Genomic DNA, 26,619 nt, shown 5'->3' on the forward strand with positions numbered 1-26,619 from the left:
GAAAACAAAAAGGTGAAACTGACAGCCTACCTGCCATTCACGTAGCTGATGAACAGCCAGAGTGCAGAGATCTGAGCTTAACTCAGAAACGGGGTTTGCAACATGGTCTTTTCCTTTTCAAGCCCTTCCTAAAACAGTTCTTCTTACTCAAAAATCCAGTGGTGCTCTGTGTTTCTCCTTTCCAGGTCAAAGATTTGGCCACCATGCTAAAGTATCAAGAAGTTTTAAATATTTAATTAAAAATTAAAATAGCAACAGAAGAGCTTGCCAGAGTTGTGAATATGGAGAATAAGGAAAAGAAAACCTGCTGCTCTAACTGGGGCAGAAGACATCGCCGCAGCAGGCTCACCACCGCACTGTTAGGACAGACTCCTCTGCTGCTCACACATTCCAACAATGCCACAACCATGATACTCTGCTTATTTGTATTACTCTAAAACATTTTCATCATATATTTAGCAAAAGCTATTTGGTGATTTTAACTTATTAGCTGGTTTGGGGGCAAACAAAACTGTATTTGTCTGGAAATAAATTACAGCATTTTAAAAGAAATTAGCTGAGTCCTATTTTAAGGCTATTTTAGCTGTGAAATCAAGGGAGTCCCTGTTGTTATGCCTGTTTAATGAGGCCACGAGGTGAGTGCTGTCAATGCTGGTTGCCCAGTGCATCCTGACCTTGCTGCTGACCCTTTCTTCCAGAGCATGGACACAGGCAAACCATCACGGTGAGAATTGCTGTGTCCACGAAGGAGGAGAAAGCTGGGTCGGTGCCGCCTCATGTGCATCCTGCATTGAGCCAGCAGCTGTTGCTGCTATACCAAAGTGGGAGCCAAGACCTGGGCTCATGAAGCTGAGTTATTCTGAGGTGTCCTCGGCTGAATCTGCCAGAAACCCAGTGCCATTCACGGAAAGGCTCTGTGCTGGCACTGAGGGACGGCAGTTCTATGGTGCTTCCTGCCAAGCACCCACTTTTAGGTATCCTAGAAAAAAACAATGACTACTACTTCAGCTCTAACCCAACAACCATATTTCAGCGGTTGGGCTGGATAAAGTGGAGCTCTCACGGAAGACAAAGATACGTTCTTCACCGTAAAGCACTCCAGCTAGTTCTGAACTAGATCTTTCCAATAATGAAGAATAACGTCAATTTTGACATCTTTCAAGCTTTAGATCTTCCCCTTAAGTTTTATATCTTCCCATCAAGCTGAAATTTGTGGATGTTTGTTAGTACAGCTGCTGTGGGTTAAACTAACAGCCCAGCTATTCCAGTCTGTATGGCAACAGTGGCCTAAGTGATTGCCTCAAAAAGCACCTAAGAGGAAAATAATGTCTCTACCACTCCAATCTACCTCTCTTTTCAGACCAGGGTAGTTCCTGAGCTGGGTACGGTCCCTACGTATTTAGTAATGTGTGAAACCAGGACTTACATGAATCGGTCTGGTCTCCCTTTGAACTCATGCAAACTTGTGGAGTCCTTCTGCACCAGTTATCTAGTGCATTTCTGCACACATCCATGGACATGCTGGTGATATCTGTGACCAAAATTCAGCTTCTGTGAAATAAACCTCCTGAGCAACTAGTGATGTTTCCTTTGAGGACTCATGAATGTGCTTTGATTCAGTCGTTTCATGCCAGCTGTGAGAACTGCGACACTGAGCTGTGAGAACCTGTTCTTGTCCTATTTGGCAAATTTGTGAGTACCAGAAACTTGCAGCTGAAGAGTTCAATTTTCAACAGTTTCCAATGCTGCTGGTTTTTGTCAACTTGTTTCATCATTGACTTCATTTCAGCGTAATGAAAACACTCTGCCTTTATATCTGTAGGTCTATTAACTTAGGGCAATTACTCTGCAGAGAGGTGATAGTTCCTTTATGGAAGTTATTGAATTTCAGTACTGAAAACAATGCATCAATAATGAAAGGTTACTAAGAGAACACAATATACCTGTTTCACTCTAAGTACATATTTTAGAAAGATAGAAATGTAAATTGTTTTTTATGGACGCTATTGGCTGCCATAGATAATTTAGGCCTGAAACTCAGACATCAATTTTAAATAATATTTAAATTTATTTTTTAAGGAAAATTAGAAACATAAACTACTAATTACTGGGTTGACTGAACAGAAGGGATATGGGAAGAGGATGAAAGTGAGGGTCAGCAGGATGTCTCACTGGAGTTTGTTGACCTTTAGAAGAACTCCCAATTCATTAGTAACCTTGAACATTGATAAATTAGATAATATTCACTCAGCTCATTCTCGTTTTTCATTCAGCAGATAATTTCAGCTTTGTTCAGCAGAATAACTCCTCTACATACATGTAATATTGACTAACCCTCCAAGGATTTAATTCAAGGTTTAACTATTATGTCTCAACTCTTCACTCTTTTTAGCCTGTTCTTCGTGTTTTGCACTGCCCCTGCTAAAACCACAATAGCAGAAAGACTCTACAACACTCATGTGAGGATAGGAGAGGAAAAGCGATGCTTTTTTTCCACCCAGCCATCTTTTTAGTTTTGAATAAAAACAGGATTAATGGAGATACTTACAGCTATGCTGTGGATATCTGACCTTCCCTGTGCCAGCTCCACTGCTTTCATTCAGGGCTGTCTACAGTCTCTAACAGAGACTGAGTATTTTGCCCTTGAAAAATGTTTGCTCCTTTTGTGTATCTATCTTTCAAAAAAAAAGGGGGCTAGTTTTCATGCATTACCTATAGCTATCTTATACCTATTCTTTAACGAAATTGAAGTGCAATTCCTACCTAAATGGTAGTATCTTCTGTTAAACCTTTCCACAGAAGTAGGTATGCAGCTGCCACTGACATCAACTGGAGCTGAGCCTCTGTGTCTGAGGGCAAAGCATGACCTCTAGACAATTAGGAGGAGGCAGAGAAACACCGTACAGAAAGCGGCCTCTTTTTCAAGGAGCTCACATTCTCCTTAAGGAACATTGATTGCAGCTTGCCAGAAACCAGACAAAACAGTAAATCCCTTGAGTACCTGCTATTTATGGACAAGGTGTCAAAGAGGAAAAAGGCTTATTTGGGCTGAAAAATCTTTATAGCTTTAACGGTCCAATGTAGAATATCAGTCTGGGCCTTTTTTTTTTTCAGTTTTTTCAGATTTTTAGTTTCTTGTTATCTGTATTATTTGCATTCACTGACCAGGCAGCTTTGTATTTCCCGCTCCAAAAACATCCAATATTCCGTAGGACTAGGGTGCAAAAGAATACTTATCAATCAGATTCGTGTGGTTGCATGGCATTCCTTTGATCTTCTCCTATATATGAAACACTGCGAAGTAGCATCTGTTTGAGGGCAAATATTCTGTGTGGTGAAAAATATATACACAGATTTCCCTTGCAACCTAGTAACATCAAGAGGCGATATTAGCAGAAGTTTTGCATGTCCAGGTTGCATGATGATCTATTAAACTGGTAAGAAAGATGCTGAAGAGAGAAGAGGCACCTCGAAAAGACAGTATTTAAAAGGATGCTGCCATTCTGGGTGGTTTCCTCCTCTCAGGCTTTGTCTGCACTGTTTGTGATGCATCCCTACACATCCAGCCTTTGCATCCCTTGCTCTGCAACTACTGCTTTATTCTTTATTTCCTTCCCAGAATAACATGGATTTGGTTATGTAGCCTCTTTTATTTATTGTCACAACAGTACCCTTGTGAAAATAGGGTTTGCACATTTAAGTGATCCCTCCTAATGGATGATGGCCTCTTTATCAGTAAAAATAAATACACGGAAGTGATTCTCATGCATTGAGAGACTTTACAAAAACAACCAGAACAAAGCTGTGGAGCTTACAGAAAGACAAACCAACCTACGGCAGCTGGAGAGACCAGGAGTCTAGAGAACATCCCATGTAAACCAGAACAGATGCAATCACACACAAATGGTGTGTACCTAGTCTGGGTGACATCTGGATGGCATGTAGGGTCTGATCTTTAGGCATACAAACTGTTTTTTCCAATTCACTGTAATGTCTCCCATGTGTGAAGTTACTCATGTGCTCTCAGAAGAACAGCAAAGATATGAAATGATGGGCATAGTGTGCCGGGCAGAAACTCCCACATGTATAGGAGCTAGACAGAAGATAAACATTATCTGTAAAGTATAGCTGTCTAGCTATGTTGACAAAGAAGGAACAATAACAATACAAAAATGACATCTCTGAAAAGGAAAGGTGACACAAAGAAACATAAGATAAGAGAAATATTTATTTAAATTTGCACAATAACAAGCTTATACTGAACAAATTCAATCAAGAAATAATAGTAAGTGCAGTAAAACAAGGAAATATTGATGACTTTTCCCATCAGAAAACATTAAGAAGCCATGCCTGTGCATCACGGTTTTTGTGGTTTTTTTTTACAATAACTTGTATCTTTTTTTTTCAGAGCACATACTGTACATAACACATCTTAGCTGCTATGTTCTTTATTCCTGCAGGCCTCATCCTTTTACTCAGACGTCTGCTAAATTCTGCAGTGAGCACTAAAACACATTTATGCAGATCCAAATATGATTAGGTCAAAATCTCTGCACCTCGTCAAGTGTTGGACTCTCAAGCTTCGGAAGACCCCGTAAGCACTCCTACATGATTTTTGATCTTGACATCGTTATGTACATCATTACAATGTGTCATTTTATACTAACCTAATATTCTGCATAATGATGTCAGACAGACAAATAGCCAGAAGTTGGGCCTGACCTCACACAAAGGTTTACACATCTGAGACTTTCTGAGTCCCATAAATTTCACTCTGATTCAGGTAAATGAGTTCATCACGTTCCTGCACTTTAGATGGATAAAACCAATCTAATTTCAGTTATGATTTTGTACAATTTTTGGTCTAAAGGTCTTTTTTATGAAGGAAATTCTTTAACCAGAAACTGCTTGTGAGAGATGGTCGTTAGCATCACAGTTCCTGAAGGCACTGTGGATCCACTGAGCAACAAACGTGGCCATTCTAAGGGAAGAAACAACAAAAAGAATTGAAGTAATTAATACAAATTTATACAAATACAGTCAATTTAAGATCAGTCATTTGCAAACACCCATCAGGCTTTAATAGACAGATTTGTAAAATCTGAGAAGTGTACCGATTTTGATCTGATTCATGAAATTGTCATCATGTCCTTCCCTCACCCCAGGGAATGTATGTGATTCTTCTAATTGCACAGTTTGCTGTTGTACCACAAAGCTGCAACAATCAAACTCAAAGAAGCTGAGATCGGTGAAAGTCATTCAGCTGCTGTAAAGGTATCAGGTATTTGCCCACAGTACACATTAGGCTGCTGAACAACACGGGGCACTTGGCGTTTTATTTAGATTAGACAGAAGGGACTATGAGTTTTATTTAGCACTAAGTGCTTCAAGTTAATACATCCAGGCTATAATACCGGCAAAGGTTAATCCGTAAGGTTTTCCCTGACAGTCTACACTTTTTTTTGAGAATATTAGCAATTAAGGGAACAGACTGCCTATGACATGATTAGAGTACTGGAGAAAACACGTTTTCTACATTTCCACTACTTCTTTTCCTCAGTCTGATTCTTACAATGCAAATAAAAAGTGTGCATTATTTTTAAATTACTCCAAATATATTTAGATGACTGAACTGCCAGGACTGATTAAAGACCAAGGTCTGAATCATTCAAATGTTCTCTTTCACTCTTTCTGTAACAGGAGGTTAGACAATCCTACTGTTCACCTTCTTGTGATTTGAAATGGTTTTGTGGCTAAGTCAGCTTTAGCTGATGCCTGGCTTTCTGAATTCTTAAAGGATTGGTGTAAACCTATTTTGCTACAGCCTAGGTTAGAGAGGCTTATCCCAGAGCTTTGACCTTCCATGTGATGCTCTGCAAGAAAAGAGTCGGGTGACACAGGATGAATGAGACAGAACTATACAAACTGAGCATAGCATTAACCTGATCTGGAGGGAGCAGGCTGCTTGCATGTAGAACTAAAATATTAAAATGCCACAAACGTGAACAGATATTGCATTTCAAAAAGAATACTGCTCTGTAAAGAGAACTGAGTAAGATTTTGCTTGCGGAGGGACAAAGTGGTACATCTTCACTGTTAAGCATCACTGCTCTGTTGTATGTTTTGCACTGTGATATTCAAGAATCCATAATGTGCAAAACACAGCTACATACTGAAAATCTGATAGCAACAGATTTTAATAACATGACGGTGCACTGCCAAACCTCCTCTTGAGCAGGGACGCTTCTCAAGGTTACTCCTCAAGGTCGAGAGATTCCTTACCTGCGACAGATCCTTGGTAAGTGACACTGGTAGCATGCTAAAACTTTGTAACTTTGTTAAGTTACCTCTCTGACTGATTGTGTGCATAATCACTAGACACAAACCATTGACCAGCTCTGGGACTAAGATTGCATCTAGCCAGAGGGTCCATTCTGAACCTTGTGACTCAATGGGAGGGTCTCCTCGCTCACTGACTGTGCATATAATCCTTAGATATAAACTGTTGACCAGGTCTGGGACTAGGATTGGATCCATTGGGTCCATTCTGAAACTCATGACTCAACAGGAGGGTCTCCTTGACACTATCGCCTGACCCTGTCCTCCACGCAGGAAATAACCCAGGCGAACCTCACCATTCGACCCTTGTTAAATCACTGTCTTATTTACGATTGTACTCTGTTAAACCACTATCTTACCTCAAAAAACATATTGCTGCTTCTCTCTAATGAGTGAAGTGCATCACACCTCCCCACTTATCCGTGACAAGTAATCTATTAAACGAAGGCACAGAAACCTCAGCAACTCGCCCAAGCCCAGATAGTGCTTTAAGTGCCCTATCTGGTGCTGTGCCTAGGGCCTTCCCCCCACAGTGCTGTACCCACCTCCCGGGCTGCCGTGGCAGTGACTCCCAGAGCCCCACGTTGTTACTGGGCTGTTTTTTCATGCCCTGGCATCTAGAAATCCCAGTAGCAGCGTTTTCAGAGGGCCTTGTGGGAAACAACTGGGCCAGCGTGAGAATCGTCCCTTCCCCATCCCTTGGCTGCAGCTTTCATTTGTTTAATTTTTTCCCCCAGAAGTAACTTTCACCGTTATAATTGGTGTATGGCACCAGCTATGGACCTCACTAATACAGGTTTGTGCTCATAAGCCTGTCTCAACATCCTTTGTGCAATAGCTGGCTTTGTGCAACCACTGGCCACCATGTCAGATCAGAGCATTTTCTCCTAACCATAGACCCACTCTGACATCAAGACAAATGCCCACACTTGATTTGGCACATACCGCTTGCCTAGTAAAAGGACTACATTCTCAGCAGCAGTGACAACTGCTCTTGTGCACGGTATTATGTCAGGCAATCCAGAGAAAGAAGGTTAACAGCTTAACAGCTTCTGCTACATGATCAGTTACTCCCCCTCTCTCCCAGGCAGAGGTAGCAAACTTATGCTATTTTTTATGTGCACCTTTTCAAAGTAGTTTATGTTAGCACGTATGAGAGTTTGGGACGTTTCCTCCTTGGGGAGGACATAGCACAAAGACCAAAATCAGCTGCGATTTCATGTAAGTCTATAGTCGTAAATTTTTTCTCCTGAGATAATGAGTTCTTTTGACTATAAAAACTATTAGATGTTCTAAATATTATGCTGATTCTACTATTAATTTTAAAGCAAGAAAACTATATACCTATGTAACTAGTCCCATTATAGAATGTAAAGTATTTGATCATCACAGTCCTCAAGAAGGAAATCAATCAGTTCTGATAACTTTACAGTACCACACAGAACACTTTTTTTTGGGCTCCGATCTTACATACCTGTTTAGTACTGTATACATTTGCAAGATAGCATGGAGCTGTACAGCAAGAACTGCAATCAAATTTGAAATGAGCTATTCTGATGGAAAAAAACAAGCCTTGTTAACTTGTTCAAAGCACACTGCAGCACAAGCTGTTGTCCTACTTCTGACCTGTTAGTGCATTAAAGCCATCATTCCAGTGCATGCAAGAGTGAAGTTAACAAAACTGACCATTTTTAGTGCAATCTCCCCTGGTTTGAAAGCAAGTGTAGACACTGACTATCCATTGACCGGACTCAATGCATTAATATTTATATGGCACAGAACCAGCTAGGAAAGAGGCATTTCAGCTTGACTTTTATGCTCTTTACCTTGCACTGGCAGAGGGTGCACTCTGTACCATGCTTAATCCAAGAAGATCCAGTGAAGCGAATGACATTGGTTTCATCCAGACAGGTTTTAGTGATGTCATTACGAATGGTGTCTGCTTGGCAGGGGTCAGTGACGCAGCGTGGGCAACACTCATTCTCAGGGAGAACACTGAATTCACAGTCCACCTCTGGACATGACAAGGGCCAACAATCAACTTCTCCTTGCTGTTTAAAAATGTTACAAGAACAAGAGAAGATTATTAGCTATTGTTCTGATTTGTTACTTGTTTCATTACCTGTTTCTCTGACTCAGTATTACGTTCCGCAGTTGACCATTTTTTCCAGCTGGTCCTATTCAGAAGCCAGTGCAGAGAACACTAATATTCATTGCCTGTGGGAAACAGTAAGCTGGGTACTTTTTGCTGCATGCTATTCAGGAAGTGCATTAGATTTAACTTATTTGAATGCATCCTGCATCAAACTGCAACTGAAAATTCTCCCTAAACTTCATGAAATACAGCATATGGATCTTTTCTTGTTAAGACCTACTTTTGTGAGTGGCAGAAGCCATAACAGGACTACATTGCAAAAGTGCTTTGATGTTTGTTTCCTCTAGCTCTGACTTCTATTCAGATTGCTGATTTGCCATAAAAAGCCCTCAACTGTTCATCTCTGGGCGGGCTACTTTTTTTTTTTTTTTTTTTTGCTACAGTTACAAACCCATTGGCTCTACTAAGGATGCCAAGCTACCAGCAACACAATTTAGCAGGAAATGACACTGAAAGGACCTCTGCCCACTTACCATCCATTTTCAAAATTATGACCAAATTACCTGATTTCCCATCTTAATCCCACTTTCTGCGCTTTACATGATGGGTTCAGTGCAGTCAGAGTATGAGAAGGTCAAATGAGAGACTTGCAGTGAGCCAGAATATTCTTTGGGGAAGTTACTGTACTCCTGTACACAAATCTTAAGATGTTTAATTATTCACTTCAGTTCCTGGAAGTTAGGGCCAACTTCCATTCAATTCTGAACAAGGGCCAAAGTTTCACATCTATCGGTCAAAGAAAAGATTTCACAGAAGTCTTAAATTCACATTTGTTTTGGAACAGGTCTATCTCTGATCTAAAAATGTATTCAGGTCATTTGAGCACAGAATGAGTAGTCAGGATTTATGAAGGAGGCGGGAAAGAAAAAAGTAGCATTTGACCTAGGAAAGAAATTCATCCACAAAAACTGTATCTGATGCTCTGAGCAATGGTGAGTTAAATGTCTTCAGAGCAAAAGCTGAAAAAGATCCCGTGGAATTTGTCATAGCTCTGACTTTACTCTTCTTGCTGCAGAAAGTATTGTGAAGTTGCTCTTTTATAAAATTCTCATCTGAGTCAATTTTCCTCTTTTTTTGAATCACATGATGCTAAGAACGAAAGCAATCTTAAAACTCGCCACTGATCTTGAACTTTCAATTTATTTCCTGTACTGAAGGACACTATAAAAAGTAAACAAAAAGTTACCAAATTAAATATCCCTGTGAGAGTTAAAGGAAAGTAGGCTTTAGTTTCAGAAGTAGCATCCTGAATAAAGAAGAGACATCCTATTGAGGTCCCAAGCTGCAGGTTGTCTTTTGTTTTGTTTTGAAGACATTTAATGAAGCACTTGGGAATGTATTTCATCAGATTTTAGCAGTGGTAACACTGAAAGCTAAGTTTGTCCACAGGAATTGGTTTCTGGCTGTTATTCGTGATGTTCAGACAAGTGAAAGCTGCTAGATGGACTAGGCTTTACCTTTGGAGATTAACGCGAGGTAAAAACTATTCGTTTTTATCTTGGGATTGTTTCTGTCACAGTAACTTCCTGAGCTACATTATGCAGAAGAGGTTTTGCCCAGATTCTGAAATATATGCCTAGGAAAAAGATCACAAGCTTTTAAAATATCTTTTTCCCAAATCTAATTTCACTATTTGGAAGAATGCATCAAATCTGATTAATTTTTCTGTTACTGGACATGTCTGAATGAATAAATTTTAGTCTATCAACACCTTAAGAAATGATCAGTTGTGATAGTAACTTCATATATATTTAGAATTTCCTTTTGAAGCTTCAGGGGTCTCTGAATTCATGTGTACACTCCATATCCAAATGACCTTCACTCTGCTAAAACAATCTTCATGATTAAATAATTTCTACTATGTCTATTGTGTCTAAATGCATTTTTGACTGGAACTTGATAATACTGACAAATATCCATGAAAACCAGATTTTGATTATACACATATTCCAGAGGGAACTAAATGGATGCTAATGCACCAAAATACACACATCAAAATATCTCACATCCTTTTTTAATTTCTGTCTAGTCTGCTGTAATCAGAAGACTTACCAGGCAGCGACACTGCTGACAGTTCTGTATCCAGGTGTCACCGCTGTTATAGGAAAGCTCCCCACTTTGATGCAAGCACTGACTGCTGAGCCGTGGGTCACATTCAGGGCAGCAAAATAGGTCAACGGTGGGATTCTCACAGTCACAGACCATTCGCCGACACATCACATATCCACTCTATTTTCGCAAGATAGATGCATAACTCCAACAGTAGTTGTACAAAAACTTGATTCGTTGGCACAATTCTAAACCACCGGCAGCTCAAGAAATTGTCCACTATTTAACTTCTTCAAAATTACAGTTTAAACAAAGGCAGAAACCACAGTACACACTGAGTAAGAACCATAAGTTCACCTGCAGACTTAATAGATTGCTACATATTTTCGGTGTCTTGTGTAAATCCTTCATACAACCAATCTTCGGACAGCTCTCAACTAAGGTGATAAAACACAAGGGTTCTTCTCTCAAGGGTCAAATTTGAATGGATTCCATTAACTTTACACTATTCTCATAGGGGTGCTAGTTGAGTCTTCTTTTAAACTGCTAGATCAGTCCTCTCTTGTGTAATTATTCACACAAGGAAGATGATGTGTAGTCTAAAATTAAATTCATACTAATGAAACCTAAGTCTCTGAAACGCTCAGTACTTTGTCAGCAGCGTGTAATAGCCCTTCTTTCTGCATGAACTTCCTCTGCATTTAGCTTGGGATCAGCATCCCACAACAGACATTTGAAAATGCTAAACTGAATTACCCTTCAGATATAGAATCCATCTATATTTATAGCCATCTGCTAGAGGTAATGGTTCAGTCACCAGCGCCAATATGGGTCTAGACAGACAGTATCTTTGAGTGACAATGTCTTTACTCCCACCAAGAAAAGATAGGTTGTCATCTCTGCTAACAAAATAGTACTACATCCTTCTCCCAGTACTGTGTAATAAACTTTCCAAGGCAGCCGCATTTGTGCAGGCTGGAGAGAGGAGGCTCTTCCCAAAACACCCTCTAAAATTCCTCTTTTATGTAGCACTATAGGCACAGCAGAAAGGGCGGCTAAAACAGAAAGTTCACTGGAATCATGATGCTCTTCCCCTCACCCCTACCAGCAGCTTGTGGAAACAGCTAATTTTCATCTCTACTGACCTGGCACGAGCAGACGGAGCATCTGTCGTTCTCCAACACCCAAATCTGACCATTGTGCTTGATTTTGTCTTCATGGATACAGTCTCCAGTGCAGTTCTTCCCATGGGGACATCGACAATCATACCCACCATCCAAGTTAAAGCAAACGGTGTCATTGGCACAGCTATGCCTTCCAGTTCCACATTCATCAATGTCTGCAAAAACAGGCCATGTAATGCTTTTAGACCATATTCAATTAACAAACATGTTCTTGTTGTAGCCCACATAAATGATTCTTGGCCATTAAAAACTTCAGCTGAAAATTAATTTGCACTTCACCACCACAGGGAGAAATAGCTTCCAAGATGATAAAAACATTTTTCAAGCCACATCAACTTTAAAAAGAAAAATACTATATTTTGAGTTTTCCTATATATTTGTCCACACAAATGCTACTGGGTAAGCTAGACAGAATGAGGAAATCACAAGAAATATAAGGAGAAAAATAATACTTAGCGCACAAAGCCCATTAGTTTGTGGCAACCTACATTCATGAGAGATGTTCAATTTAACAAGAAAGCTGCAGAAACTTGTTTTCAAAACCTTTTGCTGGTTCTCTCTAGCACATTAGAGTTTACCTGCTGAGGGGTTAACATGAAAGGTGATGTCTGGCCTGTAAGCTCATTTAAGTAAGAATTGCATCATTTATTAGGGTGTACAGACTAGAATATTTTAACTTGTCAAGTTGCAGTGTTATCTATAGCCTTTGTCTGCAGCATAGAAAATAAAAAACAAAATCAATGTCTCCAGTGAAAAAAGGTAAAAAATTTTGAAACCGTCATATCTCAAACAATTCAAGAGTACCTTTAAAGGCCTACTTTATCAGTCTGCACATAATTATTTTGCAAGGACAAACCAGCAGCATGCATTGCATATATTTAATAGTCTTCATTTAGCTTTTCCAGGTGTCTGTCAGGAGAAAAGTTAGCTGGGAAAAAAGTCAACTTTGAAAGGGCACGAGGAAACAACTATGTTTGATGTAAATAAAAAGTGGAAAACCCTAGAAAAGTAAGTAGAGGCTAGATCTGCGGCACGTGTAAATAGCAAGAGCTCCACTGAGTTCAATTATAAATTCAATTTCATGATAGTCTGGCCCAAGCTCTTTAATTGGAATTCATCACAAAGTAACATTGCGATATTTAACTGTCCAACAGATCAATACAGGACGAAATATGCAGTACAGTCATGCATGTATCTTTCACAATCAGCAAAAAAACATAACATTCAGTTTTGGTTTCAACAATGGAAACGAAACCTTCTCCAATTCAATTCAAGTTTAAAGCAAAATAACTCAATTATTTCAATTCCATGTGGCTGCAGTCAAAAAAAAAAAAAGTAAACAAGTTGCTGACATGAATATGAATTGGGATGAAAAACAGCATGGAAATTATTAGAATTCCCTATATAAATAATCAGCATTGTGGGTTTACTTCAAATACTTTGTACAATAATGGTGGAACCATCTTAAAAAGAAGTATTGGAAAATTACCAGGGCTTCTGGGAAGGATTAGTAAAATCTCATTTGAGATTTTCAAAGAAATTGATTGTTCATCTCTAAAAGGCATCAACCAAAAGGGATATAACCAAAAAAACCAAAAACAAAACGAAAGTCCAGGTGAGAGCTTTTGTTCTCCATATTCCCTAACATACATACAAAAAAGGAGACAGTAAACAAAATTGAAAGACAACAAATTCAAGCCTGACACAAAGAAATATTTGTTCATACATTGCATAAACAATCTCAACTACACTCACAACTACACGATGTTGTTTAGAGAGAAGAAAAGAAATCACACATCCAAATACGTATAAAGCTAGTAAGAATATCCAGACTTGTAATGCTAACATATTTTCGAGGATGACACTGCTTGCGCTAGGGTTTACAGTGGCCTTGTTTACCAATGAGATAATCCAAAATGGGCAGATCCTCTCATATCTCCACACCTCCTACCTCATTATCCTCTGAAGCATCTGGAGTTGGCCATTGTTGTAAGAGGGCAGAGGACAATTGGGATCACGAACCTAATTTAGTGTGGCTGTTCACAGCTGAAACGTCATGGGCATTAGACAGGAATACTCTTCCTTATGGTAAGGAAAAATAATTAGGGGAATAGATGGCTGGAGGGGGCTGAAGAATCTTCAGCCTTCCAGATGTTTGGACAAACATCTAATGGGAATGGTTTGAGCAATGCTGGTCTGGGCAGAGCAGAGGGATGGAAGAACTACTCTCCTTTTTTTTCTATTTTCTCCAACTCTACACTGAAAGTAATACAATTTCGCAATTTGACTATCTATTTGGTTTTAAGTTACACAGTGAAGAGAACAACAATTCCTCCCCCGCCCCCAATTTAAGTATAATGATTAAGGTTAACAGCAGGATTCTCTTTACTATTCAAGCCATTTTTAATAAGTGGCTTTTAGACATTTGTGTTTATTTGCTTAAAATACTCTTTTTTACAAAGCTTTCACATAGCTAGTGCTACAAATAAGTAATATCACTTCTCAGCAAACTAGCCACTCAACTCAAAGCAGCCATATTTAATGAGATCTTTGGGCAAAATTCAGCTGTCATGTAAATAAGAACAGTTTCCTTTAAACAGCAAAGAGTGAACCTATAAACAAGTCTGCGTTTGGTGCTTATGTACAACTACATTTTGCATCTTGTCCACAGGGAAAACGTTTCTGGGGTATGTTTTTCAGAGGAATTCAGTAATGTGAGTGCACTGTTACTGAAAATAATCAAGGATTTATCATTGACTGTGAGCTTATTCAAGCACTGCTGAAAAATCCCAGCCTCAGTTTTTTAGTTGTTTGATTGATGAAAATGAATGTTCTGGATAGGGTGATTTAAATATCCTAAGTCAGAGCAGAAGCTATTCAGATCTAATCTAATCAGAAACAGCAATGCGTTTATCATGCAGCAAGAGAAACACAAACTTACATGCATGAAGTTCTCATCTGCCTCATTCATGCACAACAAACTGCCGTCATCATCTGCAAAGAACTTATGTGCAAGTCCTCCATCCCAAGCAAAACTTTGCTCAGCTCTTTTCCTTTGGATTTCCACGAGATGGTGAATTATGCTACTGACATCTTCTTTACAGGTATAACCAGCTCTCCAAACTCCGTACCTACATGGACTGTGTACAGTGGCGCCTGCACCTGTTGCTGCTGAATGTAACTGGGGATGGTGGAGGATTACAGGTTGCCTATTTTCAGCACACCAAGTCACAGAGGTATATTATTATCACTCCCATACCACTTTTTTTAAAACATAGCAATTCACTTCAGGCTATTTACAACACACTGCCTAGGAATCAAGCAGCTTGAGTGTTTTGACGTTAGAACATTGAGTCTCAAAAGACTTGAAGGTTTGCTTCAGCAAAACAACCAAAATGTCACTAGTTATCTAGTGCTAAACTAAGGACCAATTCTTATTTATCTAATCCATATTAAAAATTGCAACGGCTTTTATCTAGCACATTTTAAAGGATTTTCCTTTTAGCATTATCATCCCATTTTGTCATTGCAATGACAAAAGAGACCCATGGATGGAGAAGCAGCGCTATATATTAAAGAAAGGTAGGAGCTAATTGCATCACAAGTAATTTCATGCCTCAACAGGAAAAATGCAAGACTAGAGGTATACAAAATGGTGACAGTAACTGGAATGACTAAACTCCATTTGTAAGATCTGAGAATCTGAAAGGGCAGATAACTCCATCAAAAATGGAATTTTCAATTGCCCCACATAGACGAGGTTAGTACTACACTAGTGCTACACCTATATTTAACAGATTTAATGACTGTTTCTTGGAGCAGATAGTCAAAGAATCTGAAAGGGAGAAAGCACCATTTGACTTGGCCCTGAGCAGTGTGCAGGCTGTGATACAAACTGTCACTACTGAACAACTACTCTGTTTTGGTGACTAGTAATGACCACAGCGTATGCAAGTTCGATATTCTTTAAGATATTAGAAAGGCTGCAAAAACTAACTGTGATAATGCTTAGTTTCAAAAGGGGAATTATGTTAAAATGGTGAAGCTTTAAAAAATGAATTAGACTAGCAGCCAAAAGCATAAAATGTTTTCAGAGAGAAAGAAGACTGTTTAAAGACACTGTAACATAGATTCAGAGTAAAAGCACATCACTAATTAAGAAATACTTTAAAAAGGGTATCCAGATGATACAATGTACTTTTCTTTTCAGAAACTTTTCATGAGCTCCCTTGCATAGTACATGTTCTTAAAGAAACTAATCTGCCATGGAATAAAAGAGGAGGTCAGCTCACAGATTAATAACTGGTTAATTAGTAAGTAATAAAAGGCAGCAATAAATGGTCAAGTTGTCACAATGGAAAGCTGCCCCAGCGGAGTTCCACAAAAGCCTGCGTTAGAACGTGTGCTGTTCAATATGCTTAAAAGGAATGGATGAACAGTGAGACAAAAAAAGGCTGTTGATAATAAAGTACTAAGGACAAAATACTGTCTGTGAAGATACAGAAATATTGTGTGATATTGACTGAGCAGGCAATCAAATGGCAGATGAGATTCAAGTACAAGCCACATTGGGCAATATTAATTCAAAAATCAAATCAATCTTTTAGATCTGTTCTGGAAAGAGATCTTGGAGCTATACTGTGGATAGATCTAAAAAAAAGGGCAGTTCAATACTCTATTGGACACAAAACCCAAATGCAATATTGATTACTATAGAAGAGAAAACTCTCAATAAATTTGCACGGGATGTAGACAAAGCACAATAAGAAAAAAATGTTTACACCTTCATAGGCGGTGACAAAGAGCTAAGAGATGCATTCTGATATAAGTGACTGAAAGTTTCTACTTTCCCTCCTCTTATAAGCCATTCACACTTACTCTCATGATGTTCTCATAAAGCCAGAAAGCATCTCCCCCAGACAGGGTTTCCTAACAGAATTGTTTTGGTAACAGTCAGAGGGCTGTGCACCTCTATCAAAGAGAAATATGCTGTTGGAAGATGGTCTGGGACGGCGGATGCTTCCTTTACCCTGAAACTACTGAAGTAACTCAGTTATCTCAGCTCTGGGGAGTAGCGTTACTTCAGCAAGGTGGCAACTAAGAGGATACCTGGAGTATTTTTTCCTTAAGGCAAAACAGTAAGGAGTGTATTTGTTAGGGAGCCCAAGTTCTTCTAGATAGAAAGTTTGGTTTCTGTTCTTGTCTATGCCAGAGCAATTTATTGACTGACATAATCATTCTTCAAATAGCAAGTGAATTGTGAATAATTTTTTTGTGACTTCATAAAAGTCACCTGTCAGAGCTCAGCAGATGTGGAAGATGGACTGTAGGAAGACCTAAGTGTAGAGCTACGAATTGATCGTGGTGCTGAGGCAAAGGAAATCTCATGAACATGTTAGCATACTGGATGCACTGTGATATAAATTCAGACAATCTGATGGTAAGTAATTCCACTGCCTTCTAGATCCAGAGACATGAATGCTGAAGTGACCATTTTGGACTTTGTTCATTCAATAAGGTTGGGAAGCATGCCCGTGTCTGTAATCAGCCTCCATCACTCATCTTTGTGGGTTGTGAAAAAATTGTTCAAGGAGAGCCCTCCCCCTCTGTCTGATCAGGTAGCCTGTTCTATCACATACAAAGGAGAGCGATTCTGCTTTTGGAAGTAGTATGGCAGATGCACCAAGAACATAACAGGACATTTCAGCACAGAAATTGTAAACTGTAAGTTCACATACAAATAAACCTCTGCAACAAGAAAGATCTAAGTGCTCTTCTTTTTGAATTAGCTAGGGCATTTTGGATTGATGCTTTCCAATCCTTTCATTTGCAGCTGTCTCATCTAAAGAATTTGATACCTGCTGAGAGTGAAGATATTCTGCTCCTACGTTATATATCAACAACAGCTGGTACCTGTCAGACAATTCTGGTAAGTCCAAAGAGGCTTCATTAATTAGGTGAGCTATTCTTCTGACACAGAAGTGTGCAAAATGTCCAGCAACGGATAAGGTACATCCTGCGCTATTTCTGGTATGAACCAATATGGCCTCTCTCTTCACCTGATCTCAGAAGCTTTTTAGACATTGCAGGGGACAGATTCAAAGGAATTAGGATCTTATACAGACCTGAAGAGTAAGTGGTAACTGGGCCTGAATGTTCCTATTTTAGGATTTTGCCGTCAGAGGTTCCAGTTTTTGAATACAATGAGGCTTGAGGCTGCAATACCTATTATCTCAGCTTAGCTCTCTTCTATGAAATAGTATGCGAGAGACAAGCTTAAGAGCACCAATATGACTGTGTTAAGAAAAGCCATACGGGGCTGAAGAGGAAGGTAATATACCATGCTGAATGCTATACTTACATCTCTACAAAATGTGAGACTCCCAAAACCCATACAATTCACAGAGACAAAGCAGCAGATCTTTTCTGGAAATAAGATGATGCATAACACAATTCTATTTCCAAGGGAGAACTACCAAGCACTAGGGTAAGGGGTTAAAGCCCTGCAGCTGCATTTCACTTCATTTCTCCTGGTCATTGTTATTGAGACTACAGGTCTGCCCAGGAGTATAATGTGAAGCAAAACTAATAGCAAAGGAATCTCTAGGTCTTCGATCAATCGCAAGTGAAATGCGATTACAAATTTTTACATTCAAGTTCAGCATTAGTCTAAATGCTCAATATCCTCGGTTGTGCCAAAGAAGCAGCAGTAACCAAGGTCAATATATGTGCAAAGCAGGCAATTCAGCAACTTATTTCATTGTCAAGCATTGACAAAGTCTGATGCTACCAAGCAGTCCACCTCTAGCTAGGAATTTCTAGCAAGAGGTCCTAATGGGACCATTTCCTGCAAAGTGGGTAAGGGACAGTTTTGGTCTTCTGTTAAAAGAAGGTTTTTAAAGAAATGCTCCTGTGCCTGTGTAATCTTAATAGGGCTGTTTTCCATCTGCATGTTTTAAAAACGGAGGCTTTGCTGAAGGAGACAAGGAGCTGACGGACACTGATCTCAGAAGTGCTCTCTGCAGTACTACAAGCAGATGTCCCAGGGACACTGACAGACCCAGATCTGAGGCAGACTTAATAGAGTAATCAAGAAAGGAAACATCCAAACTTCCTTGGCTTTTAAAACGTTTCTCCAGAGAAAGAGGGAACTTTCTGCAAAGCAACAAATGCTTATAAAAGAAGAGAAGCCAAAGGCAATAAGCTAATTATGCACTCTATATATAAATATAAACACTGTACTGAACTAGTCTTAGAAAGAAAAAAGGGCAAGCCCTTGAAGAAAATTTCCTAAGCCTTTTCCTAAGAAAATTTCATGAAGCCTTACTTCCTTGTTCCACCAAGAAAGAAACCAACGTAGGGCCCGTTTCTCTTCTGTGCAGTTCCGCACTATTCCTTCCACAACTCTGCAAGTTGTAGGGCTGGTACAAGCCAGAGATGCCTCAGCACAGACTAGTCCTGGCCGCAGGAGGGAGTTCATCCAACTGAATATGGAAAACTGAGATTTGAGATTAGCATAGCCTCGAAGCTGCTACCCCGTTACAGTGACTGCCTGAAAGGCCACCCACCAATGTCTCCATCTAATCACCCCCAACCTAGGGGATACCGAAGAAATGACTTAAGAAATGGCCAAATTGTCTTTAAACTCAGTAGGGGAATCTCTCACAGTGGAAAGCTCAGCCAGTGGAGAAAATGATTGCTTTTGCACCACTGTGATCTGCCACTGAAAGTTCAGCTGCAAGAGATTTTAGGCTGTCTCTTCATACCTTTTTTCAGATTTTATTTTCTGCTCGAGACACAACGTCTCAGGCTTCAATGCAACAGAAAATGATATAGTAAGATGCCAATAAAATATCTAACCTTCCTTCCTATCTCAAGCTGTTATATATCCCAAAATTTAGAGCTGCAATCAATCAGACTGAAAACGTTCCATCGTTAGTGACTAGAATTAGCAACAACTTGAAGATAATTTCCTGGTACCTATGAACTAATTCTAATCTCTTGTTAGCCTCTGTGTGTATTTTTTAAACAGCTGCTGGCGCCTTGTGGAAAAGGCCAAGACATACTATTAATTGCCACTTCTGCATACATATAACCATCTTTTTTCCTTGGCTTTTTATTTGCTTAGAAATTGTTGCTTAATTTTTGCTTCTTTGCACACATCTTAGCCACAGACGCACTGCTAGAAGTTTCACTTTGGGTGAGGAAGCATGTATCTCTGAGGGTGGCACATGCCAAACCACTATCTTAAACTCACAAGACCAATGGGATATTGAAGTCGAAGATAAATCTTGGGGTAGGTATTGAGAAGTATTTCCACCAAAGCCTGGCTACAGTACTACCTGTGCCTAGAGAGTGACAGAAGGGTGACCTTACAATCACGCCATCACAACTTCTTCAGAAGTCTTTGCACCTTCCCAATCTAACACCTGGCCAGCTAACACTGACATTTAGTTCATTCTTGACAAAGAAAGCTGGACTTACGAAAGCAGGCACTGATTTAAGATGCTGGTTCCTCCTGGGAATACAGACTTTCAGCTGTGGTGAAAAAGTGCTGAAATAAAGCACTGGTGATGGGGATCCTGCAAAGGTCATTCTTGCTCTCAGTGGGGAACAGTCTGTGTGTCTGCCTTACTAAAATTAATGCAATGCTTTCCATTTGGGATTGATACTGCCCACTCACGTGACTTTAAAAAGCAAGAGATAAAGAGTGGGGAGGCTCACTCAGTGTGAGCACTGAACATATAAGTATTCAGAGAAAGAAGGAAGAAAGACTACTAATTTAATCCTAAGTACTCCATGACAAAATAGATAGGCTTGTTCTCTTTTTTTAGAGTAGCAGTGTGTAAAACCTTGAAAGCAGAAAAAATCTGCATCTGAAAATAACTGTGCACTCACAAAGCTGCTGTTCCCTCTAATGTCATTTGTAAAACAAAGAAAACCTTCCCACCTCCCACCTTGTTACCCTCCCATCCCCTGGACCCCTGCCCCCAGTCCATGGAGCTTCCCAGCTTGTAAGCTTGCTCTTCAAACCGCAGCTTTCTAAAAGCAGTTGGTCTATGCACAGGAAAAGCACTGCAGTAATAACCTGAGTGTGGGTAGGGGTGCGAGAGCTGCATAATCACTCTTTGCAATGGGAAAGATGTTCAACATAGCCTATTTCAGCACGAAAGAAATGAAGTGGAGGAACTGGGATCTGGACTGAGGTCCATTTCCACATGTAAAGAATCTGACATATGACCAGGTTCCTGTGGAGTAACAGATTACAGTGCATGCTATCAGCCCATGGTAAATGGGAGGTCACCTGCATTAGTTTAGCCTTCAGCACAAACTGAAGATCAAATGACTACCTCCTATCATGCTGTAATTTGATCTTGTATCTAGGCTTTCCTTTGCAGCCATCTAGCAGAGAAAAGCCAGCCTTCAGAGAAAATTAAACAACCTTTGCTCCTCTTTTAGGGAAAGAGAGGGAAAAAAAATTCCTCAGCTTTTCTATTTTAGGACTTCAGCTGCGCAAAGAGGATGGGAGGAGACTGGTCAGTGATTACGATCTCCTTTTCCCAGCTCCTTATGCGAGGGCCATGCACAGAAGCAGAGGTAGTGCCAGAGAGATTCTGTTTTAAGCACTGCTCCTGACTTTACGTGTTATCTTTAGCGAGTCACCGAATCTTTCAGTGGGTCACTGCTCCACCTATAAATTAAGAATACTTATATTTTCTTTTTTTGTCTTCTATTTATCATGCTTATTTAGACTATCATTTCTTTAGGTGAAGGTTTAACTTTCATTGATACAATGCCCACTACCAGTTAAAAATGGTAGATATCACTGTAACACAAGTCATAACACTGTGTCATAACACTGTGTCACCTTTTTCAGATACTGACCTTCACAGGATTCTCCGCTTGGTGAAAACATCCCATTGTCATGGTAGCCATCTCTGCACTCACAGTGGTACCAACCAGGCAGATTAATGCAGTTAGCACGGCTGTCACACTGAACAAAGCCATCTGAGCATTCATCAATGTCTGTTTAGTAAGAACAAAAGCAGGGAAAAAAAAAAAAGAAAATTCACATAGAGGAAAGTATTACATTCACCTGACGGAAGAACCATGTCTGCAGCATTCCAGAGTTTCACAGAACTATTTTAATTACTAACGCTTGAATTTCCAGAATTATTTGTTATAAATTTTTCAATCTTTTCCACAGAAGGTCTTGGCTAACTGTGTTGGCCCTGCCAATTGTGGAGGTTCTGTTAATCCCATTTATTGTTTACATATTAGCAATTCATTTTGCCACAACACATGATAGATTATCTGTCAACTGTGTAACTGATAATCTGCCATCTGTGTAGCTGTATTTTATCTCTTATCTGCCCACAGTATGAAAAAGGAGTTAGATTGTGTTTCCAGAAGTTAACCCTTTGATGAGTGCGGGCTGCCTGATAAACCAAGCCTGTTTCTGGGATGAATCTTCATGCTCTCATAACCCTTTTCTGGCCAAGCAAGGACTCAACTAGGAATCTTTAGAATTAAGTATTAAAATAACAATTTGAGACAAGTCTCAAACCGTTAAAAGTACGTCAGCCATTGATCTAGTATCCTCGGAGAGGCAGGTACAAAAAAGAGACGTGACACGACCATTAAAATTATATATATAAACGCATCAATATTCTGCTCATAGTCCCTGTTAGCTCTCATTTATGTCATCTGTTATTTTCATAGGAGAAAGTGTACACTGGCTGCAAAAATCAATTGCGAATCACAATAAGGGAACCGTTTTCTCTCTTCTGAGAATATTAGTGTGTAGATAAAGCATAGCAGTCAGTGCATAAAGATATACTCACTCAAGTCTCCTATGAAATTTGTTCAAAAATAAACTTTTTTAAAAAAGAAAATGTGGCTTCTCCACCCATCCAAAATGCTACATCTCATGTTTGCAGGAAAGAAAGTTATTGAGTATTTGGGGGACACCTGCATATACTGTAAGGTGTTTCCTCAGTCATCTGCATTCGTTTTCAAGTTCTGTTTTTCTAATACACCCTGTGGGGGTGGGAGGTAATCTGTTTCTAAGTATTTTATTTACAAGCCAGTTGGCCTCTGACACTACACTTTTGTATTATGAGGCTGGTATAACCATCTTAGAATGACCAGTCATCTCATCACTGTATTGGGTTTTAAAAACTTTGTAGTTAATTGAGGAAAATTCATTAGGAATTTTCATTACTAAGTCTCAGCCAAATTTTCTATTGACAGTCTCTTCGGCTAGGTGTTCCTGGTTCACGTTATCAGCATTTATCACGATGGAAGTTAGCAGTGCTCTTTTTAGAATACTGCACCAAGCAAATATATTTTTGCCTCTTTGTGTATCAGGAATTAATTAATAGGTATCGATTGGTTTAAAACACAGAATTTTCAACTCCACAGTGAATTCCAGTATAATCATACAATAAGTCCTGCTGCAGGACAAAGAAATGCCACACCTTTACAACCTTCAGCTGTTCAGTGTGTGCGTCTCTAACTCAGTATAAACACTGGCCTTTTTCTTGTGAGCAGGCAGGAGCCAGGGGGACTTCAGAACTGTTTGAGAGATCAGAGGGGGATCAATGAAAATAATGTTGCTGCAGTGAGAAAAGGATGGTTTGCAGTCTATGCCTTATCTGCTGGCTTTCAATTCTGTACCCATAGATTGTTTTAAAAAAAAAAAAAAAAAGGAAATGAAAAGAAGAACGGTATTAGCATAACATTAGGGAATATGCAGTGAGATCGCTTGCTTGGTGGTGCATGATCTAAGTTACTGTGCTAAAGGCTTGAGATCATCTGTTCAACAGAGGATAACTTGCTGGGGTTGGCCAAAGCTACAAGCCCCACAGAATCAATGAAGCGCTCAGTCTGAGGCTGAAAAAGCAGAAAGCTGTTGGTTCAGACCTTTATACTCACTACCTAGTAACATGTATTAAGACACTAGATAGCATATATTTTGTCCTCCTGGAAAGTGGAATTTATTTATTAGTGATGAAGTGGAGGAAAAAGTCTTATTTAGGTCAAAGTAACAGATATGAATTAAAGAAAGCCTGTGTTCCTCTCCTCAGAACAATTTATTCGTGAATCTGTAAGCTTTGTAATTATGATCAGGTGCTCCAGGCACAGGCTGAATGCATTCTGATGAACTCACTGATTATTCAGGAAAACAAACCTTGAATGACATGTCAGTATTGGTAAAGTGACAAACAAAGTAGCTCTTCTGTATTTATTTGCAAACTACCTGACAAACCTATATCACAAGAAATATTACTTGGGATGAAATGCTTTATCCGATGCCAATAAACAAAGAAATACATTCCTTTAGCTTCATTATGGCTGCAGGCAAAGTTCTTGAGTGGAGTTATGTAAGTGCCTACCATAAGGTGCTGATGGCAGCATACTGTTGGTCTTCAAGAAATGTCATATTCTTGACAGATTGTTTACCTGTAAACCACTCCATTGGAACCACTGCTGCATTGGTGTTGAATAGTTCACTGTTCTTTAAATGATTTTGCAGCAAACAAGAAATCCAGGAAACAACTTCTCACCACTAACTTTGTCTGCAAAAGATTTTACAGCACGTGCTGGTGGGTTTCAGAAAATAAACGTTACGTACAAAATTTTGTTCTAACTCTTCCAAACATTGTTGATTGTTAACTCTCATAGAGACTTGTGCTGTAACGGGACAAAATAACTGTTGGAACTCTGTTAAATAAGAAAATGCAGCAGAAACGAGTTTTGCAGAGCTAAAGTACTGATTTCATGGAAAGTTTTCTTGACATTTGGATAAAAGGATTTCTATTTTCAAATGGGCATAGCATGGCTCAGGAAGTGCTGTGAAAGCATCTACAACTGAAAGGCTCTTATTAGTACGGGCAAAGCAGCCAGAAATAATTTTTCTATGTCCTATGGTGAACATTCTTCGATGAATCATCCTGCAGCTGCTCAGTCAGAGGTGTGAGCTGACAGGAGAAGAAAAACTGATTGAAGTTTTGCTTGGCCAGTGGCTATGGTATATCAGTGGACTATATGGAACATTAACAGCACTAATGAAGTCTTTTTTGATGCTGTACTAGAAAGGCACAAAAAACGAAATACTACTCTATAGAAGGAGGTTACTGAAAAGATATTATATTTTCACTTTTGAAAGAAATTAAACAAAGTTTCTAAGTATAAGTAAAGAAGTGATGTTCCTTTTTCAATAGCAAGTGGTGATATTTGTAAGCAGACACACAAAAGGGACTTTTCATTCCGAATATGCAAGCTCTTCTCTTCTACTAGCCGTGGCAAAGGAGAAAAAAAAATGAAAGCATCCCATCTAGGAAGTAAAATAGAGTCTCATCTGTGTGAAGATCCAAAGCATACGGTCTATAAGTTTAATCTTGGTCCCACTGAAATTTATGGCAGAACTCCCATTGACTATCATGGAAGAAGTATCATCTTCTCCATTTTTTTTTTCCTTGGTAAATAAACAGCACAATTGCACATATCAAATCTCCCACCCCACCGGTGTGAGTAGCCAGCTTTGGAACAAAAAGCAATACTGAGGCAGTTCCTGGAAGTAACCTTCCCCACCAAGCCGGACACGAGGACTCCGTCTACACTATGGAATTTGTGAATGCACTCATAGCAATAGGCATACATACCCTATTGCCACAAAATAGGGTAATTTATTACTAAACATTTATGTTGTATACAGTTTACTTTTAAAATATTCAGTTTTTCTCCTGTATGTTTTTCTTGAAGTAAAATCAGCCAAACTGGTTATTTCCATATTACGCTACCCATTTTCAACTGGAAAAAACCCTCAAAGTTTTGTTCCTTGAAGCCCCACTCCAAAAAAATAGTCACAATGCCTGGCTTATCGAAAGTAAGGACGGTATACAACTTGCTCCAGTTGAGATGAAAAAAAGACTTGCTCTTCCTAATCACCTTCTTTGCACCTCTGAATCACTCATTTCCTGAACTGTGGTAACAGTTATAGCTATTATATCCCTTGCTCTCGGGGAGACTGAGAAAACTCTGCTCCCTGAAGAGTCAAATAAGATCATTAGCAAATTATCCACTGGTACAGTATGAAAAAAGAAAGGCCAGCAGTCTGATGAATATTATTACAGAATTTCTGTATAATAAGAGTTTTTGAAGATCGAAAGTGGTATAAAATTGCCCATTTGAAAGATAGCTATGCTCTTTCATCCAGCGATAGGCCCAAGCTCTCTAATGTGGCCAAGCTGCACTCAACAAAGAACCATGGTGTGGGGGAAGAGGAGGGGGAGTTATACCATTTTACATTACTCTCACTTCAAGAATGAAATATTAATCACCAAATCCTGCTCTCAGAAAAGCCTGTATGCCACCATCAAGCACAAAGTTACAGAGAGCACAATTCAGTTTTAAAATCCTTTCTTTCATACACCTCTTTACCAGTTCAATACAAACTAAAGCCCAAAAAGCCCTTTCCATTCAAGAAGAAAACATCCACAGATTCAAAGTTGTGAATATTTAGAATTTAGTTATTTCCATTCTGGAAGTTTTTCTGGGATAGTATAGTATCTAGCAGTCAGCTAAGATTACCAAGTAATCGAGACTTCCAGTTGCAGTAATCTGCTCCAGTGCTAAGAAGGTTATCATCACCAGAGAGGTTTAAAAAGACTAACAAGCAGCCAGCAAATTCCGTAACTTTCAGTCACTACTGAATTAGATTAAGTTTGAAATCTCATTTCAAAGGCAACAGCCTTTCCAGTCCAAGGCCAACCTCCAGAGCCACCCATATCCCAGCCCTAGATCCCAGCCCAGTATAAACAAAGTGCATGTGCTGAAAAAAGTATCATTTAAAACAGATCACTGAAGAAGTAAGTGGTTTGGGGACAT

At 39.3% G+C, this 26,619-nt stretch overlaps 1 protein-coding gene across 3 annotated transcripts in view; it reads right to left on the reverse strand.

Annotated features, from left to right (window-relative positions):
* Positions 1–4,210: 4,210 nt before the first annotated feature.
* Positions 4,211–26,619, reverse strand: part of NELL2 (neural EGFL like 2) — a 158,003-nt gene continuing 135,594 nt past the window's right edge. For all 3 annotated transcript variants that reach the window (XM_068933846.1, XM_068933853.1, XM_068933851.1), the window contains 5 exons: positions 21,613–21,753; positions 11,689–11,882; positions 10,547–10,723; positions 8,166–8,390; positions 4,211–4,981 (listed from right to left, as the gene is read on the reverse strand). In XM_068933846.1, the coding sequence (XP_068789947.1) occupies positions 4,931–4,981; positions 8,166–8,390; positions 10,547–10,723; positions 11,689–11,882; positions 21,613–21,753 (788 nt within the window). In that variant the 3' untranslated portion in view covers positions 4,211–4,930. The remainder of the gene's footprint in view (positions 4,982–8,165; positions 8,391–10,546; positions 10,724–11,688; positions 11,883–21,612; positions 21,754–26,619) is intronic.

The sequence above is a fragment of the Struthio camelus genome, chromosome 1 (assembly GCF_040807025.1).
Source record: "Struthio camelus isolate bStrCam1 chromosome 1, bStrCam1.hap1, whole genome shotgun sequence".
NCBI lineage: Eukaryota > Metazoa > Chordata > Aves > Struthioniformes > Struthionidae > Struthio > Struthio camelus.